At 40.5% G+C, this 20,061-nt stretch overlaps 1 protein-coding gene across 3 annotated transcripts in view; it reads right to left on the bottom strand.

Annotated features, from left to right (window-relative positions):
• Window positions 1-19,385, bottom strand: part of nup155 (nucleoporin 155) — a 30,336-nt gene extending 10,951 nt beyond the window's left edge. Inside the window, exons 1-20 of one of the 3 annotated variants that reach the window (XM_034192179.1) lie at window positions 19,077-19,385; window positions 18,769-18,938; window positions 12,501-12,638; window positions 12,241-12,337; window positions 11,983-12,053; window positions 11,811-11,903; window positions 9,530-9,793; window positions 9,365-9,438; window positions 9,160-9,251; window positions 8,952-9,049; window positions 8,704-8,871; window positions 8,473-8,573; window positions 6,374-6,544; window positions 6,157-6,267; window positions 3,569-3,663; window positions 3,382-3,467; window positions 2,882-3,023; window positions 494-560; window positions 279-394; window positions 84-187 (exon numbers count right to left, since the gene is read on the bottom strand). In XM_034192179.1, coding sequence (XP_034048070.1) covers window positions 84-187; window positions 279-394; window positions 494-560; window positions 2,882-3,023; window positions 3,382-3,467; window positions 3,569-3,663; window positions 6,157-6,267; window positions 6,374-6,544; window positions 8,473-8,573; window positions 8,704-8,871; window positions 8,952-9,049; window positions 9,160-9,251; window positions 9,365-9,438; window positions 9,530-9,793; window positions 11,811-11,903; window positions 11,983-12,053; window positions 12,241-12,337; window positions 12,501-12,638; window positions 18,769-18,910 — 2,230 coding nt within the window. In that variant the 5' untranslated portion in view covers window positions 18,911-18,938; window positions 19,077-19,385. Of the gene's footprint in view, window positions 1-83; window positions 188-278; window positions 395-493; window positions 561-2,881; window positions 3,024-3,381; window positions 3,468-3,568; window positions 3,664-6,156; window positions 6,268-6,373; window positions 6,545-8,472; window positions 8,574-8,703; window positions 8,872-8,951; window positions 9,050-9,159; window positions 9,252-9,364; window positions 9,439-9,529; window positions 9,794-11,810; window positions 11,904-11,982; window positions 12,054-12,240; window positions 12,338-12,500; window positions 12,639-18,768; window positions 18,939-19,076 lie in introns of those variants that run through there. The other 2 variants (XM_034192177.1, XM_034192180.1) reach the window with 2 other exon arrangements.
• Window positions 19,386-20,061: the final 676 nt, after the last annotated feature.

The raw sequence follows: 20,061 nt of genomic DNA, 5'->3' as shown, positions 1-20,061 counted from the left end.
ACACACACACACACGCACACGCACACAGGCCACTCGGCTTTTAATATATAGACACTGGGTGAAAAAATGGCTCCACAACTCACTGTGATGTTTCCTCTGGAGCTCCTGCTGGACCTGCTGAGAGCTGGACCCATCAAGACAAGCAAACCCCAGCAGCCTCTGCTGTGGGTTTGTAGGGGAGCTGAAGCTAACAAGCAGCAGCACGGCCGTTAGTGAAACAAGCAGCCATGGTGCTATCTTAGCGCATCAATATAAAGCAAAAAGACAAGGAGGCTTACCTTGCAGCACTAAATGACATCGGGGTGAACTGAGAGTTCTTATCAAGAAACTCCCGCAGACCGTAGAGCTCCAGAAGGACCAGCTCCAAATCATATGAAGCAACACTGCTTTCCAGCTGTAGGGACAACAGATACAGAACAGAGGCACCACTATAAGCAGCAGGTTTTTACATATAGTAAAGTAAAATGATACTAAGTGTAATTATGTTACTCACAATACTGACAGTCTGACTTCCTTTGTTCATAGTTTTCTCAACAACAAGACTCCCATCCCAAATATTTCTGTCATTTAGGGCAAAGGTGAAAAAAAAATTCTCATCAACATATGCAACAAATCTTTTCATGGCCCTTTTTTCTGACAAAAGATTTTTACAAAAGAAATTTTGACAAAGATTTTTTTTTTGTTTGTTTTGACAAAAGTCTACCTTTATAGACAGGGGGTCTGAAAAATTTGGGGTTTAGATGTCCAGGGATGCATTCTGGTGGGTTTTTTGATGACTATTTTCTCACCCGATCACCACAATTTAGTTGTACCATTTAATGTGTGTTGTATTTCTATTTTCTTTTCCACATTTTTTTTGCCTTTAACCAAAATTGCTATCACAGCCTATGTTTGTATGATAAGATTACTAACCGCAAAAGCCGTAATCATTTTCAGATTTTTGGCTTCATCGTAACTAGGGTTGCATATTGAGAACTGGTTCTTTTCGGGTACCATTAAAAAATGATTCGATCCACCGACATCAATAGCCTTTTTAATAGCCTTAACAATTCCCTTATCGGTCCTTCAGAGCGGCCATTGTTTTTGAGGGTGTTTGTCGGGAAAATGATCATTTCTCTATGTTGACTACAGATCCTGCAGCAGCTCTGTAATCAACCGCTTCTACAGCATGACTCCACTTTGACGCGTGAACCAATGAAGCAGTGCTTCAATCCATTGGCTTGTTGATTCGCTGCTCTTCAGAAGCAGCAAGTCCACTTCTTAAACCCTCTCAAATCCATTAAAGCTGTCAATCGTGAGTCACTTTTGTGTGGATTAAAGTCACTAACTGGGACTCTTGTCTTGTTGCAGTCAAGAAATGAGAATAGTCTTCTGTTCTGTTGGCACAGCTCCAAACGCTGTGCCACTCTCTGCCGAGACAGAGTCCGGTCCGAATTAATAACTTCAAAACGAATTGCCGCTTTAAATAAAATGACACCTCTTTCCAAACACTGTAATACAAACAAACTACAATGACAAAAACATTTTTTTCCTCCCAAAATGAGATGTCCTGCATTCTGTATGAATTACATCCTGACGTGCAGCACAGCCAGCTGCAAGAGCTCAGCTCAGATTTATGGAAAGACATTCATGCTAATAATGTCTGAAAACAAATGCTTTTGACAAAAACTACAGATTTTGTTTATTTCTATTTATGTCCAGAGAAAAAGGATTCACCATGTGGAGTTTATTTGTGTCCAGAGTTTAAGGATCCAGTGACCAATTTCGTATTTATTTACTTTAAGACTCAATAAAATGTTGTCGACAAAGAAAACCTGTAAAGCCTATTTTTAGCACACAGAAAATTCAGAAGCGGAATCGATAATGGTATCGATAGATAAAATCTTATCAATACCCATCCCTAATCCTAACGGACCTGATTTTAAAGCTAGAATCCCAAACAAACCCAGTAATGCCCCAGCTTAGACATTACTTAAAAAAAAAATAAATAAAAAGATATTGCTTCACACCCCACTTTACTTAATTTAACTTTTCTGCATAACTGAAGTTATTTTTATATGGCTCATCAATTAAACTTACTCCAGAACTACAGTAAAACCTAGGCCCAGAGAAATACTAATTTAAACATTTTAGATGTTAAAATTATTATTATGAGTAGTAGTAGTAGTATGAAAAATGTCTTTGAAAGTGCACCTTTAATCAAGGGTTGTTGTAGAAGGCATGCCCCCGGCCAATTACCCAGTCTTCAGTCTTTAAGCAGGAACAATCAGGAGTTTGTGTATTTATGTGGAAAGCGTGACCTGATTGAGAGGTAAAAAGGTTTTATGAGCATATTTTCCTTAGGAAGAGATTTTAGGCATATTTGGGGGGATGGCGAGATTAAACGTTTGTGTTTGTTGTTAATGCACCGCAGGTCTAACTCTGAGAGTGTCCTTGTTGTGGTTAAACTAAAAACAGACACTCAGAGCAGACTTTGAAAGAAAAGTTTAAAAATATGTTTGTAACTTTGCTCTGCTCACTGTCTCGTTACAGTGCTCTGATACAAACACACAGCAGGCTGACCCACCGCCCCCTCCCTCTGGCAAAGTCCACACAGGGCAGAAAGCAACAGACATGGGGACTCGCTGCAAGCAGAAAAACAAACAAACAAGAAAAACCCCCCAGACATCTAAAAATCGATTTTTAGACATTTTTGAACGTTGTAAATTTTATATATTGTGAAGAAGCCTCGACTTTGCATTAGGATGGCTCAGCGCGAACCCTGCCTTTTGGCAGCCCAACTGATGGAAATCTGTCAAAACATGGAATAACTTTAATCCCTGCAGCTCTGACTTCACTGGTCCAAACGTTGGTGCTATAACAGCAATAACATGTTACTGACCCCAGGATCCGGGCAAAGTAGATGCAAATGCCATTATGCTTTCCTGAATAGACCACCTCTGGGCCAGCTGGCATAGGCGTGATAGGAGCAGATCCAGACTGCATTGGTGCAAAAGGTGTGGCCAAAGGTGGAGGTAGGATACCTGAAGGTGTGGCAGAAGATAATAATAAACCTGACTGGGACATGTAAACACCTACTTTATGATCATCCAACTAAATGTAACATTACAAAGACAAAGTGATCAGGATGAAATGCACTAACAATGTCAGCTAAGGCTTTTTTTACATGATTATCTGCATGCAACCTCACATCACCAAATTTTTGTATTTCCACACATATGTTCCATCACATCCCACAGCAGAAATATGTGCAACAATAATGTGTTTATGGGGCTTTATACGTTGAACAACCAATGCCTCAAAGACAAAAATATTAAAGGCTTTATTGTATACAGGACTGCAAAAAAAAATAAAATAAATAAATACTAATATATTAATTACCTGGTGCTGGAGAGCTCATCATCGGTCCTACATTACTGGGAGATGTGATGGCTGCAGAGAATCTCACCTGTGCTTCTCCCCCGTACCTTAAAATGTTAGAAGAAAAGCCTTTTGGGTTGTGCTCCATGTGAACGTATAACTATGTGCATGTACTGTGAGTGTTTGCTTAATCACAGTGAAGTCGGACCTGAAGAAGGCTCTGGTGGCCCACTGTGAAACTTCTCTGTCACAAGCAGCACTGGAACAAGCCAGGATCAAAGCTGTGGCACACGCCTGCTCCTCCTGGGGAGACCAAATTGATAACTGAAACCTACTTCTGCACAAGTTTTTTTTTTTTTTTTTCTTGAGATCAAATGTTCTTAGCTCAGAATAACACCAAGTTATCTTCTCCCACTATTTTGCACACTTCCAACTGCTGGGCTCTGATAAGATAGAGATGCTGATCATCAGACCTGTGAAGAATCCTGCTTGATAATCTCACTCCATCTTTGGATGGCTGTATGATCTAGCACATGGAGTCAGTCAAGAATCTTGGTGTGATGTTTGATGAGCATCTGGGAAGTGACCGGGACTGTCCTTTTTTTTTAAATTTGAGTAATATTACAAAGACTGGATTTAGTCTATGGCTGATGCTGAAATACTGATTGATGCTTCTGTATCTTGATTATTGTAATGTCTGATTCTCAGGGCTGACACTTAGAAGCATGAGAAGTCTTCCGATTAGTCAGAATTTGGCTGCCGGGGTTTTGAATGGAGCTCAAAGATTTAATCATTTGACCTCCAGTGTTTGTTTCACCTGTTTAGGTGAGGATGTATTTTTGAGGTTCTGCTGCAGACTTACAATATAATGAATGGTCGTGCACCACCTTATATAGCCGCCTTAGTTTAACTAAACATATCGGTGTGATCCCAATTTGTTGGTTGTCCTCAAATTTAAGAAGACAGTAGGTGGCACAGCTTTTTCTTTTTCTGCATCAATACTATGGAATAGTTTAGAGCTTGAGATCAGGGAGCCTGGTTCAACTGAAGCTTTTAAGACCACACACAGTTCTCAGCTCACCGAGTGTGTGCAATCTGTATCTTACAGTTATTATTATTTAAATTATCATAGTTTAATATTTGCTTTTTTAATTTGTTGCTGTGCAGCACTTTACAGTGCATCCAGAAAGTTTCACAGTGCTTCAATTTTTCCACATTTTGTTATGTTGTGGTTTTACATATACCAAAATGGAGTAAATTCATTCCCCCCCCCCTCAAAATTCTACTCACAGCACCCCATAATGCAAATTGATAAAAAAAAAAAAAAAAAGGAATTACACATTTTCAGATCTCTCCAGAGATGTTCAATCAGATGCAGGTCTGGTCTCTGGCTGGACCACTCAAGGACATTCACAGAGTTGTCCTGAAGCCACTCCCTTGATATCTTGCCTGTGTGCTTAGGGTCACTGTCCTGCTGAAAGATGAACTTTCACCCCAGTCTGAGGTCAAGAGTGCTCTGGAGCAGGTTTTCATCCAGGATGTATCTGTACATTGCCGCATTAATCTTTCCCTCAATCCTGACTAGTCTCCCAGTTCCTGCCGCTGAAAAACATCCCCACAACATGATGCTGCCACCAACATGCTTCACTGTAGGGATGGTGCCTGGTTTCCTCTAAACATGACGCCTGGCATTCACACCAAAGTGTTCAATCTTTGTCTCATCAGACAACAGAATTTTGTTTCTCGTGGTCTGAGGGTCCTTCAGGTGCCTTTTGGCAAACTCCAGGTGGGCTGTCATTTGCCTTTTACTTAGGAGTGGCTTCCGTCTGGCCACTCTACCATACAGGCCTGATTGGTGTATTGCTGCAGAGATGGCTGTCCTTCTGGAAGGTTCTCCTCTCTCTACAGAGGAATGTTGGAGCTCTGACAAAGAGTGACCATCGGGTTCTTGGTCACCTCTCTGAATAAGGCCCTACTCCCTCGACTGCTCAGTTTAGATGGGCGGCCAGCTCTAGGAAGAGTCCTGGTAGATCTGAACATCTTCCATTTACAGATGATGGAGACCACTGTGCTCATTGGGACCTTCAAAGCAGCAGAAATGCTTGTGTTCCCTTTCCCAGATTTGTGCCTCGAGATAATCATGTTTCGAGGGTCTACAGACAATTCCTTTGACTTCATGCTTGGTTTGTGCTCTGGCATGCACTGCCAACTGTGAGACCTTATATGTATACAGGTCTGTACATTTCCAAATTATGTCCGATCAACTGAATTTACCCCAGCTGGACTCCAATTAAGCTGTAGAAACATTAAGGATGGCCAATGGAAACAGGATGCACCTGAGCTCAATTCTGAGCTTTATGGCAAAGGCTGTGAATACTTATGTACATGTGATTTCTTAGTTTTTTTTTTAGTTCTAATAAATTTGCCCAAAAAAAAAAAAAAAAAAAAAAAAAAAATTACATTGTCATTATGGCGTATTGTGTGTAGAATTTTAAGGAAAAAATGAATTTCATCCATTTTGGATTAAGGCTGCAACATAAAATGTGGAAGAAGTGAGGCACTGTAAATCCTTTCTGAATTCACTGTATATTTATAGTGCAAAAGTGCTATACAAATTATACTTACCATTACTGGTATATTATTATCTTAATATCTCAGAAAATGTAAGGTTTGTTTTCAAGAGTATTAAAAAAACAAAACAAAACATTTTTGTACACTCCTGTAGTCCTATAACATACAAGGAGCATTCAGAAGAAATTCAGACCTTATTAGGTTGAACAATAAAGTTACTCATACCCTGTGCAGCTTGAAGAAACGTTCAATCTCTTCACTTTCTCCTCCAGCACAGCTCACCAGCAGGTGGCGTAGCTGGTCTACAGGCCGAAGCTTCTGGAAGATATGACTTCCCTGCAGGAGAAGGGGCGGAGATCAACATATGGTATGGTTAACATTTTAGCACTTTTTTTTGTTCATGCCAAGAGATCAAACACTGCGTAACGTACTAAGACTTTACCTTTGCAGAAAGAAGGACAAACTTCTGAGGAGGTATGATGTGCTGATGGACCACCATGGGCAAATCAGTGATGGGGATCTGGTCTTTGTTCAGAGGGGTAATAATCTTTGTGGGCCTTTCTTCATTGATGACACAAAGAGCCCAAGAGTGTCCATCTACATTAGACATCATCTGCACAATAAATAAACTAATTAATTAATTACTTACAAGGACAGGGCACATTACAAATGAGAAACATCATTGAGTGTGTGTGTATATATATATATATATATATATATATATATATATGCATGCACGCACACACACACTAGCGTGTTGCCCATGGGGATCCACAGTCTCTAGAGTAGGTAGTGTTTATAAAATAGGTAGTTGATATTTTTCATGGGTGGTAATAAATTGTGTAATCAGTTGGAATGGCATGCGAGTCCAGAATGTTTTTAGAACCTTAGACCTCAACAATTTTTAGAACGCAAGCTTTTAATTTGCTATTAATTATGTATAATTTAATGTTAATTTAATGTACTTAGAAATTGTTTAGGTTATCATATACACACACACTTAGTATAATTTTATTATTACTTCTATTTTGTCATTTGATTTGTAAATGGACCTCCAAGGAAATAAGTGTTTTCACTTTCTTATGTCATCCATGTATTTTTAACTTGTTTATAATTATATGCACTTACATTACATTCACACTTTTAATATAAAGATGATCTACTGCCCCCTGCTGGAAAGGCGTGTGAGTCCAAAATGTAATTAGTAACATTAGCTATTATTCATCGCTTCTCCAAAACTAATAGTCCTATCAGTGTTCCGTTTTGGTCTTTCATCCTTGACCCAAAATACATAAGCATACCAAACAGCAAATGTCAGCTGTGCTGTTTTTCCCTGAGCGAAGCTGCATGCACGAACAGCTGCTGTAAGTAGGTGATTTTAATTTCACAAACAAAGACTGGTTGAAGACATTAAAACCACTAAACATTTCACTCATGGTACAAACATGAAACTTAAGTCACTCATGGTAAGAGCAACATGAGACTTATCTAAACTGATAAAACCAAGAGAGTTACAAAAACACAATACATCAATAATACTAACAACACTGTTAAAATAACAAATAAACCACAATAACATTTAAAACCCCAAACTCCCATGGTGCATTGCAGCACAGCATCCACTGTTTATTGGTTAGCTAAAATTGCAAATTACTCCAAAAATATTTGTCCTATCAACTCTCCGTTTTCGCAACGTTCATCCTTGACCCAAAATACATAAGCATACCAAACGGCAAATGTCAGCTCTCCCGGTTTTTGCATGATCGAAGCCACACACACACACACACACACACACACACACACACACACACACACACACACACACACACACACACACACACACACACACACACACACACACACACAGAGAGAGAGAGTGAGAGAGAGACACCACTTGGCTATTATAATATAGATAGAGGGGCAATTGAGAAGTTTTGCACCTGACCCAGAAAAACTAAGGCGCGGTTCTCCACTGGCACAGTCATTATAATCTCCGAGCAGCGGCTCGGTTATTTAAGGAGCAAAATAAAAAAAATAAAAAAATCGGCAGTCTTGTTGAACAATTTTAATCACTAATAGCAAGTATTTTACATAGTCATCGATCTATCAGGGTAAACTATCAACTAGATATCAGTGAAGAGTTAATGGTCCATGTCCATGGACGACACAGGCAGGGCAGGCAACATACATCTGGTTATTGACCAAATGTCACAGACAAAGTGACAAAAATCACCAAAACCACTTACTTATAGAAGGACATATCTCCATTCTTCCTCCGTTTGTGGCTTTGCCAGCATGTGCAGCTTTTCAGCATATTCCACCTGCTTTTTGATGACACCAATTGAAATTCTATGGGCGCTGCCTCTTGACTTGCCTGGAATTAAAATAGCGATCACGCCTCCTTGCCGGGACACGGCTCAGTGCAACCGCAGACTCTAGTTGCTATACTGACCTCTGTGAACCACACCTTACTTTTTCTGGGTCAGGTTCAAAACTTCTCAATCACCGCTCATACTTTACGCACGCCTGTTACACACCTACCTGGGTTTCCATTAGGGGCTTTTTGAAGGGGAAAGAGTCGTAGTTAATGCACCACAAAACATCACTGTCTTCTGTTTCAGATGCTGCCATAAGAAGAACTCCTATACACGTTTAAAAAATACACAAAATCAATAAATATGTTCACGCCTGGCTTCATCCCTAAAATGTAACAACCTCCCCCCCACACACACACAAACAAACAAAGGAACAGCACACACCACAGCAGTTTACCTTTACTGTGCAGTGCCTTATGCACCTTTGCAGGCTTCTGTAGGGTAGAAGAAGCAGAAAAACCTGGTGGCAGACGAACGTGAACCAGTGCTAGCAGAGTAGGTCGCACAGCGACATGCTTCTGGTGCTGAGGAGCAAAAGTGGTGGTACTGAAGTAGAGACGCACACCTGCAATTACAGATATACATCATGCATTAACATATTTCAATATGTGAAATTATTTCCACTAATTGATATTAACAGATTACCTGCATGAGTGACAGCCAACAGGTGGCAATCAGATGATGCAGATCTGTCTATCACAGAGATCTGGACAATGGGCTTGAAGACGGAACGATCAATTGTCCTGAAAATGGACGATAGGTTCAAAAACAGATAAAACAATGGAATATGGAAAGAGAAACTGGTGGAAGCATTTTTTATTTGTTTAAGTGAACACATCAAATCCAATCAAACCTGGCAATATTTCCAGCAGCAGCCACAATAGAGTTCTGTGACATGGTTGCCACGCGACACATTCCTTGTCCATCAGCACCCAGATCATACACCTAAGAAAAAACAAAAAACAGTATACTAAAATCCCAAATCAATAAATATTCCAGCACACCAACAATCTGAGACTTTTCAGAAGTATACACACGAGATGATATCCACACCATACCTGCAGGACCCCTTTCTCAGAACGGGTGTAAAGTGTGTTTCGAGAGTTGTCAACAGTAATCTGCACAATAGAGTCTGCGGCACACAAGGACAATTTGAAATCAAGTTTTAATTTTATCAGATATTTATTTTGTTTGACATGCATAACATGGAATGTTCTACTTGCCATCTTCAGAGAATGCAAACTGGAGCAGAGATGGAATGAGAAAGGACAGAGTGCTTTTGGAGTGGTTGATCTTTCTGCACCGCTGGCTCAGCCAGCCCGCCTCAGCTTGATACACGATCTCATAGAGGCAGCCATCCTTTCCCGCCATAAAGATGCGTCCCAGGTCTGTGGAAGTGATGGAGATGATGTAGGTGTTGTCGGTGGGAATTGAAAACAGAGGGTCTGGCAGAAGCTGCATCCCACCGCACATGCTGTCATTAAGCCCTAGAATGACAACAAAACATGACAGAGCTGAGTCAGCGGTTTCATACAGTCACACTGCTACCAACAAACTCTTTATAGCAAGACCATCTCATGACACCTCTGACTATTCTATATTTTCCACTGGTGTCTCCACAAATACAGTACATTTTGACACCAAACTCACTAGGGTCGAGTAGAAACATACACACAAAGACAAAATTATGGGCAAAATATGGTCTCTGTCCAAAGTGCAACATAAACCCTGCCCTTTTTGGACATTTGTCTGGCTAATGAATGTCTTCCATTTGTGGGCATTTTCAATTTTTATTTTTTTATATATACTTGGAAATGGATTGAATTTATTTCTGGAAGATGTCATGTACTTTAAGCTTGCAGAAGCCAGGTAAAGACCATGTTCACTATGCTGCAGTTCCCATGGCCATATACTGTATGTTGCATCCATTTCCATTATTGTATTTTTCACAGAAGGCACACAAATGTGTCACACAGAGTATGTTGTGTAAAGCAGCACAATGTTGGGTTAAGTCAACACGTATATAACATTTTGAACTTCAACAAAACGGTCAACAGCACAAACGCAGTGTTCAGGCATAAATGTGTCCTGACAACAGAATTAAGTAACTGTCGACAGAAATAACTCACAAACTTGATCTTAAATGTCTGCATTATTTGCTACTGGTGCTCAAGTACACCATTATTCAACTCAAAATTAAAGTTACACGAAAAAATTAGAATAACTTGGCACATAATCATAACCTCTCTTTAACCAGTTAGAAACTCTATTGAGATCAAAACCTCTTTTACAAGGATGACCTGGCCAAGAAAGGCAGCAGCACACGTCAAAATGGACAGGTTAACATCAACATGAGAATGTTGGTGATAAATTAAAATACAATCATCTTGGTCATAACACTGCACATGACAAACATTGGCATTGCACAAAAGAATCCCATTTGCGATCTTGTAAAATAGACCAGAAGGTGTTCAAGGAGGTCAGTCTGGACAGTTTCAGTTCGGATTGAAGAACATTCCAATCAGAGGGAGCTGAAAAACTAAAGGCTTTCTTTCCTGCTTCAGTGCAGACATGAGGTACACGAAAACATAAATGTCATTTGAGTGCAGAGCATAACAGCTTTCAGATCGCTGAAGTAAACTGGTCAGAACCAGACCAATAAGAGTTCTGTAAACCAGAATCATCCAATGTGTATAACACCTGACAGACAAAGAGGGCATGCCCGCTTTGGCATACAGCTCACAGTGGTGGGTGAGGCGGCTACAACCAGTGATGAATCTCAGTGCCCAATGGTACAGCGGGGTCAAGGACTGCAGACAACCGCAAAGGGCATACCTATACACAAGAATGCACATAAGTGGTACTCATGGTGCTTGTGCGTGCTAAAAATAAATGATACGCAGCAGAAAAACACAAGAGAAGCACTTCATAGGAGAAAAGCAATGACAGATTGTAGGAAAAGTGTTTCCCTCTATATAACAATAATTTTTAGCACACATGAGCATGATGAGTACCAGGTATGTGCACCCCTGCCTATACATGACAATGACACCTTCACCATGCCCTTCCCCTGCTCCGTGCATGGCACATCTTCAGGCCCCTGCCCCACACATGACAATGACATATTCCTTCACCATGCCCTTCCCCTGCTCCGTGCATGGCACATCTTCAGGCCCCTGCCCCACACAACGCCGTATCACCTCCTGGCTTGTGCTTAAATTTATGGAAACTTATCACAAACAACAAACCATGACAAATCCACTTTGATGTCTGCAAACTGAATGGGGTTTTGACTGAATTCATACAGGCTACATCTGTGTGACTTGCAATAGCGTAAGCACAATGGTGCAACATACTGTATATGGCCAGCTTTAAATGGTATTCTCCTCAGTACTGATGATTTCCATGAAAATGTTAGCCACTGGCACATTACCACAGATTCATCACACTGCAAGGAACAATTTAGTATCATGGTCATATGACAAAGTTATCAATGGGACTCACCATCCTGGCTTTTAGGAAAGCTAAGCCCGAGGATCACCACATCCACAGATGTGGCTAGTACTAAGAGGTAATGGATGTGTGGCTGCAAAATCCCTGAGAAAGCAGAAATAAAACAAAAGAATTAATCAAAGAAAACCAAACCAATACAGAGTTTGTGTCACAACACACATACCTTGTTTTGGTTTTACTAAACCCACAGCCAAAATGGTTTCAATAAGGCCATCAAAGTAGGCCACATCTCCTCTGCAAGCAACACAGACAAAAATAAATACATTCAAGTTTGCTATCATTTCCCATGGAAGACAACAGTGAGTGCAGCGAGCACTGCAATTAAGAGAATAACAAACTTAATTGTAATTTATACCCAACCAGTGATCACTGTTACCAAAAAGACAAATAAAAGACACCACAAAAAACTACTCATTCTCACCCATCTTCATAATTCCACATAAAGATATCATTATCAATGGTAAGCCATGCTCTGCATATCTCAGGAAAAACTCCCATCATGCAGTTACATTGCATATCTACAAAACAGTTAAGGTGAAACTGAAATGAACAGAGTAATTATCATTATTAAAGGGAGGGACGCACATAGATCATCTTTTTACTCACTGAAGATCTCATAGAAATTGTTAAATCTATTTTAATGCAGAATATTACTTTTTCCTCAGTGGGGAAAAAGGATACGGCTGAACTGCTCCACCAACTCAGGTGGGAGAGGGACCCGACGAACTGCATTCAGCTCTGGCAGGTTTGGCACACTGAGTAAGCCTGGTCCCTGGAGGGGGTAGTCCATGTCCGACACACCAGAGAGGGTTGGCATATCTATCAAAACACAAAGTGGTCAAAAATAATAAGTCTGGCAGCAAAAATACCGACATATCCTAATAACAACACAAACCGTCATAGTTCAAACAGGAAGGGTACTCAGACAACACATATGTACACTGTAAAAAGGAAAACTTAAAGTTGTTGGCCTGAAAAGGTTTTTTTTTTGGTCACATAAAAATAAAATGTTTTATTGTGTTGCAAACAACATCAAAGTAATTATCTCAACTACCTGTAATAAGTTTGTTGTGTAATGTTGGTCTCATTTCAAAAGTTAGGTTGGCAAAACTTAAAACTATAGGTTTGAGGCTATGACTGAATTATTTGAGTTTGCTTTCGCAAAGAACGGGGTTTCCAACTCAAATCTGCAGGGGTCTGTTTTTCTGCCATTTTTCCTGTACACTTGTCCCGCGTGGATTTTTATCTCCACAAAGTTGAGTATTTTTATTTGAGTATTGTCTTGGAACTCTAGCTTTACAGTTGGTAATTGATTTTGAAAACCAGGCTGTTGGCACTGACTGTCAAGTATGTTGTGTAACTCCTTCATCTGCTCTTGGTCTGTCCTCAGATTTTGAAGCATTCAAGTTGAAGTCATTTCCACCAGTTTTAAAATATTACAACAGTAACATCATTTTATTATAAACTTGCTTTTGTGTGGAACAAATAAGCATATTATTTGGAAATTCCTCTCAATTCACATAAACTGAGACTGAGTGACACTCTGTATGATACAGAAGTGTTTACAATTGTACAGTTAAGGTTAATAAACATTTGAACTGACTTGGTTTTGTTTGTTATCTGTGTGACAGACAACATGTTAACAAAATGAGTCCTAGTATGTAGAAGTCAAAACTTGAAGTCTTAATACATATGAAAGGTACATTTTCTGAACAAAAAATAATACGTTTGCACATCTTCTATTTGTCAGAATTCTTAGGTTGTAGAGCTTGCAGCCGGTCTGCTCTGTGTCAACCTGATCCCGTCAGATCTCAGAAGCTAAGCAGTGCGGCATCTGGTTAGTACTTGGGTGGCAGACCTCTTTGGAACGCTGGCGGCTGTGTGTTTGCTGGAGCAGCCGAATAGATAACAACGACAACTTAGTTTGTAGAACTTGAAATTTGAAGTTATACATACGCAAGGTACAATTTCTGAACAAAAAATAAGTTGGCACAGCTTTCATTTATCTGAATTCTTTGTGTGCGCAGCTCAATAATTTAAGTTACATTACACATGAATAATGTTATCTCAATCAATCAATCAATCAGTTTTTTTATATAGCGCCAAATCACAACAAACAGTTGCCCCAAGGCGCTTTTCAATAAAAACTTGTTTGTTCAAACTTAAGATTTTTAGTTGGCCTCAAAACCCAAAAATCAGTGGAGACTGTTGCCTTGAAATTTTAAGTTGACAACTTTTCTGTTTTTACGGTGTATGGATAAATTCCAAACACGTAATACTTCCATTAACGGACACAGGAATACATCAGAATTAAAAACTCATAAGATGTCCAAAAAAGACTGATCATGTTCACAGCCAGTTTTCTTTACAGAAGTCATCATTTAGACAGTTAAGACAGACAGTTAAGTTACCGAATACATCTTGGACTTCAATCACGCCCATCAGTAAGAAGTACAAATGGACAAGTTTATTTGCACAGTCACAGTGCAGGTTTGCTCAGTTTGGTTATGTGCACAGTCACTGTGTATTTGTCATTATTGAAAAGCATTAATTAAGCTGTTTTATAGAAACTTCCATTTACTGTTTTATGATGTCCCATACTACTGGGATAGGCTCCAGCCCCTCAGTGACCCTTAATTAGAGTAAATGGGTATAGAAAATTAATGGATAATGTCCCATCATGCTTAATGGGAAACTTTATTGCACTAGTTTATTAAGCATGAATGCAGTCTGGTGACTGTGTGCATAACCAAATCTAGCAAACCTGCATAGCAAAGGTTACCTGGCTGCATGCAGCTCAGGCAGGCAGCCTATGACCATTCCCAATACTGTTTTACCAATGCAACCAAACACCTGTCTTAAGAACTCTGCACACAACTGTCTCTATATAACTGCTGAGAAGACAGAATTTACTGCATATAACAAGCAAGGCTCCATAAACACATCACATGGACAGCCACGAAAAGCAGCTGACACATTCACAAACCTTAGTAGCAAAACTGCCTCCACAGAAAAAGATGTTAGACTAAGTTAAATGTTAGGGTCCTTGGCCAAGGGCCACAAGTTGCTCCCAGTATGTAGTGAGCACCTTGCATGGCAGCACTGTGACATCGGTGTCTGTTTGTGTGGAATGTGAGGCATTACTGTAAAAGCGCTATGAGCATGTGATATACAGTGCATCCAAATCAAATCAAATTTATTTATATAGTGCCAAATCACAACAAACAGTTGCCCCAAGGCGCTTTATATTGTAAGGCAAAAGCCATACAATAATTACAAAAAACCCCCAACGGTCAAAACGACCCCCTATGAGCAAGCACTTGGCGACAGTGGGAAGGAAAAACTCCCTTTTAACAGGAAGAAACCTCCAGCAGAACCAGGCTCAGGGAGGGGCAGTCTTCTGCTGGGACTGGTTGGGGCTGAGGGGAGAGAATCGGGAAAAAGACATGCTATGGAAGAGAGCAGAGATCAATCACTAATGATTAAATGCAGAGTAGTGCATACAGAGCAAAAAGAGGTGAATAAAAAGAAACACTCAGTGCATCATGAGAACCCCCAGCAGTCTAAGACTATAGCAGCATAACTAAAGGGATGGTTCAGGGTCACCTGATCCAACCCTAACTATAAGCTTTAGCAAAAAGGAATGTTTTAAGCCTAATCTTAAAAGTAGAGAGGGTGTCTGTCTCCCTAATCTGAAGTGGAAGCTGGTACCACAGGAGAGGAGCCTGAAAGCTGAAGGCTCTGCCTCCCATTCTACTCTTACAAACCCTAGGAACTACAAGTAAGCCTGCAGTCTGAGAGCGAAGCGCTCTATTGGGGTGATATGGTACTATGAGGTCCCTAAGATAAGATGGGACCTGATTATTCAAAACCTTATAAGTAAGAAGAAGAATTTTAAATTCTATTCTGGAATTAACAGGGAGCCAATGAAGAGAAGCCAATATGGGTGAAATATGGGTGAATCCAGAAAGTATTCACAGCACTTCGCCTTTTCCACATTTTATTATGTTACAGCCTTATTCCAAAATTCATTTTTCCCTACTAAATTCTACTCACAACATCCCACAATGACAACATGAAAAAAATGTTTTTGGAATTTTCGCAAATTTATAAAAATAAATAAATAAATAAATAAATAGAAATCACGTGTACGTAAGTATTCACACCCTTTGCTCAATACTTTGTTGATGCACCTGTGGCAGAAATTACAGCCTCACGTCTTCTTGATTATGATGCCACAAGCTTGGTGCACCTATCTTTGAACAGTTTGTCCATTCCTCTTTGCAGCACCTCTCAAGCTCCATCAGGTTGGATGGGGGAGCGTCGGTGCACAGCCATTTTCAGATCTCTCCAGAGATGTTCAATTGGACTCAGGTCTGGGCTCTGGCTGGGCCACTCAAGGACATTCAGAGTTGTCCTGAAGCCACTCCTTTGATATCTTGGCTGTGTGGTTAGGGTCATTGTCCTGAAAGATGAACTGTCACCCAAGTCTGAGGTCAAGAGCGCTCTGGAGCAGGTTTTCATTGGAGGTCTACAGAAAATTTTGATTTCGTCCTCTGATATGCACTGTCAAATGTGGGACCTTATATGTAGACAGGTGTGCGCCTTTCCAAATCATGTCCAATGAACTGAATTTACGCCAGGTGGACTCCAATTAAGCTGCAGAAACATCTCAAGGATGATCAGTGGAAACAGGATCCACCAACATGGCAAAGGCTGTGAATACATGTGATTTTTTTATTTTTAATAAATTAGCAAAAATCAAAAAACATTTTCTCACATTGCCATTATGGGGTTTGTGTGTAGAATTTTGAGGAAAAAAAAAAAATTTCATCCATTTTGGAATAAGGCTGCAAGATAAAAAAATAATGTGGAAAACATGCAGCACTGTGAATATTTTCTGGATGCACTGTAGATGGAAAGGCTTTGAATAAATGCAGTCCATTTTATTTTCAAGTAGCCAAGGCATGATAGCTTAAAATAACTGGATGTCACTTGGAAATCTTAAGAGCCAGGATTTATAAGAGTCAGGTAGGTGGTGATTTATGACCCCTTCAGATTTGTCCTAAATTTATGGGAAGATATATGTTAGAAATGAGGAAAAAACAAATTTAAATCCTTGATAGGGTAGGCTTTGTTTTTTTTTTGTTTTTTTCTTTTGGGGGGGGGGGGGGGGGGGAATTTGGGGTCAAAATGAGCCAAAATGACAAAATTTAGGTTTTCGAATGCTCACATTTCCATGTGCCCTGAGTGACCCAAATAGATTTTCATTTGTGTTAGTCTATCAGGTATGGACTCTCCAAAAATGTAAAAATTTTGGCGGCTGACTCAGGGTGCAACAATTTGCTATTTTTTGTAATTGTGCATATTTTCAAAGGGGCGGTGTGGCCTGCGCCTTTCGTCAACCAAGGTCTTTTACGCATGTGATGATAGATCAGGACCTCTTACTTTGATTTTGATGAAAATTGTGGTGGCTGACTTTGGGTGCACAAGTATTGGGGGCACTTTTTGCCGCCAAAATGCAAAATTACCACTTTTTCGCACAGTGATTTCCCCATGCGTCCCGAGTCAAAAATGATGAAATATGGCTCATAATTTCACTCAGCATCTCTAGTTTCAGTGGTAAAGAGAGTTTTGTGGCTGGTTTTGGTACTGACCCTTTTTTGCACAAGTTTTGTTGGACCATTTCATAAAGAGGCCAAATATGGTAAATTGGCAACTTCCTCCAATTTTCATGACACTTGCAGAATTTGGCAAAAAATAAACACTTTCAAATAACCATATATTTCATAAACCATTTGTCATATTCCCATCAAATTTTTGTACATTTTTCATAAGAACCACACCTTGTTTATTTTTTGCAGTTTAGTTATTTGGCCACCAGGTGGCAGCCTACAGCCATTCTGGCTTGCCACACTGCACTCAAACTTAAGGTGCCCTGATACTTGCACATCTTCGTGATGATCCCACCCGCTATGATCCAAGCTGGATGCCGTGCTTTGTTCCACCAGCTGCCACACGCTCTGCGCTGGATGCTGCGTATATAAAATAATTATTTCGTAGCGGATTAATCATTTTCTCTGCAAGTTGGTTGCTGAAAACGGGTCTAATCGCTTCCTGGATCACAGAGGACCGCTCCAGTTGGAGCTGTTCGCACACGTGCTGAATGAGCTGGAGGAAGCATGTGGAGCAGTCTAAATTATTTGTCATGCTTACATTGTCATAGCTCGGTAAAACAGTTGCATGTTCTTTCCTTCTTGTGCACAACTGTAAAAGTATGTTTATGACAGATTGAACATCTTGTTATAAGCGTTCAGTTGAGCTGCACTCTGATGCGGTGCGCTGACGCAACCACTCACTCTGTTCACTTCTTTACTCAACTTGACGAGATCACGGCACACGACATTTATGCGTGAAAGATTTTTTTTTTTTAACATTTCATCATTCTGTTTGCACAATTGCCAGTGCTCCTCTCACGTTTAATCTACACTTGTTAAAGCCGAGTTTACTCTCCTGCACAACACAGCGCGTGCAAATGCGTGCATCAAAGTTGTGCAAGTGTCAGGGCACCTTTACAGAGGCCCCTTTATCCTATTACGGGAGCAAATTCTGCAAGTTTTGTACGATGTGAGCGAAAATTCGTTATACAAAGGCCAATATATACTGTGTTTATTACATGGAAAACAGTACAAAAGCATTTTGTTTTTGTCCAGTGAGTGCAAATATCTGGTTTATATGGTTTAGGCAAGTTTTACAAAGTTGCTTCATTTGTATTTATTTCTGTAGGTATTTTAAATTCTGCACTTACCAATAAAAATACCGACTAGGATTGTAATCTGGCGGCACTGATTACGTTTATTAAGAAAACATACCATGCACATACATTAGCAGAAATGACACAGAAGTCTGGAGACTTCTTTCCATTGTGGTCCCTGTCACGGGGACTTACTGTGAGAGGGGACGGACAGCAGCTCGGACAGATCCGGGAAGCAGCGGTCTTCGTGCAGGTGTGTGTCGATCAGGTGTGCGGAGTTCTCCAGCGCTTCTGCGTACGCAGCAGCAGGGCTGCTGGCTCCAGCGCTGGACGGCATGACTTGGATCGCGCCGCCAAACTATCTACAGCAAACAGCAAATAAAAACCATCAAACTGAGACTAACTTCAAGCGTGTTAGCCAAGTTAGCTCTCGACTTCTGCTAGCATACCACAGCATGCAAGCTAAATGTTAGGTAAACGCTAAAGTGAAATAGTTTCATTACCTCGTCGAAAAACTTGTAAGTAACGCGAGCTTATTTTGCTAACAAGATTTATTCATCAGCTCAGCTGTAAACTTTGTAACACGCAAACAACAACCACAAACTGTTAGCATCCCGCCAAGCACACCACACACAGCAGGGGCGGAGTTTTCCGGCGTACTTCTTCTTCGTCTCTTCAATTTCGCGCAGTCCAGAAGATGCAAGACTACTACTTCTAAAGTCCAGATTTTAAGAACAAAGTTAACTTGGTCAAAGAGCTTGAAGAACGCGATATTTATGCATGGTGAACACAAGGTTTAAAATCACTTATATGTACAGAAGCCACGCGTCCTGCTTTCGTCCATGTCCGTACACGAAGGGAGTGGTAAAATGGCTGATCCATGGATGGACCTCATGGGATTCTGATTTTCCATGCAAGGGTCTTGCTGCAGGCTGAAAAATAGGAACTCCACTTGTTACTTGGAAATATGATCTTTGCTAATTGTAATTTCAACTGTCACCCAAATAATCACTGAGTGGGAGTTGATCTGGCTGTGTGCTGGATGTGATGCTCCCACATCCAGCAGACGGGCAGTCAGCACTGGTGCCCCTCAAGGGTGTGTACTCTCCCCACTGCTCTTCTCCCTCAAACCCCCTCTGTTAAACTCCTGAAGTTTGCGGATGACACCACCATCATTGGACTCATTTAGGATGGTAATGAGGCTGCATACAGACAGGAGGTGGAACAGTTGATCCTCTGGTGTGGTCAGAACAACCTGGAGCTGAACGCACTCAGGACTGTGGAAATGATAGTAGACTTAAGATGGAACCCCCCCCCCCACAAACAACACTGTGCTTACTCTGGACACTTTCCGGTTCCTGGGATCCACCATCTCCCAAGATCTGAAGTGGACCTCCCACTTAGTCTCCATCAATAAAAAGGCACAGCAGAGGATGTACTTCCTCAGACAGCTCAGGAAGTCCAACCTGCCCCAGGAACTGCTCATCA

The sequence above is a fragment of the Thalassophryne amazonica genome, chromosome 17, assembly GCF_902500255.1.
Source record: "Thalassophryne amazonica chromosome 17, fThaAma1.1, whole genome shotgun sequence".
Classification (NCBI taxonomy): Eukaryota; Metazoa; Chordata; class Actinopteri; order Batrachoidiformes; family Batrachoididae; genus Thalassophryne; species Thalassophryne amazonica.
Note: the sequence above shows the minus strand (reverse complement) of the source record. Positions and strands in the feature narration are given on the sequence as shown.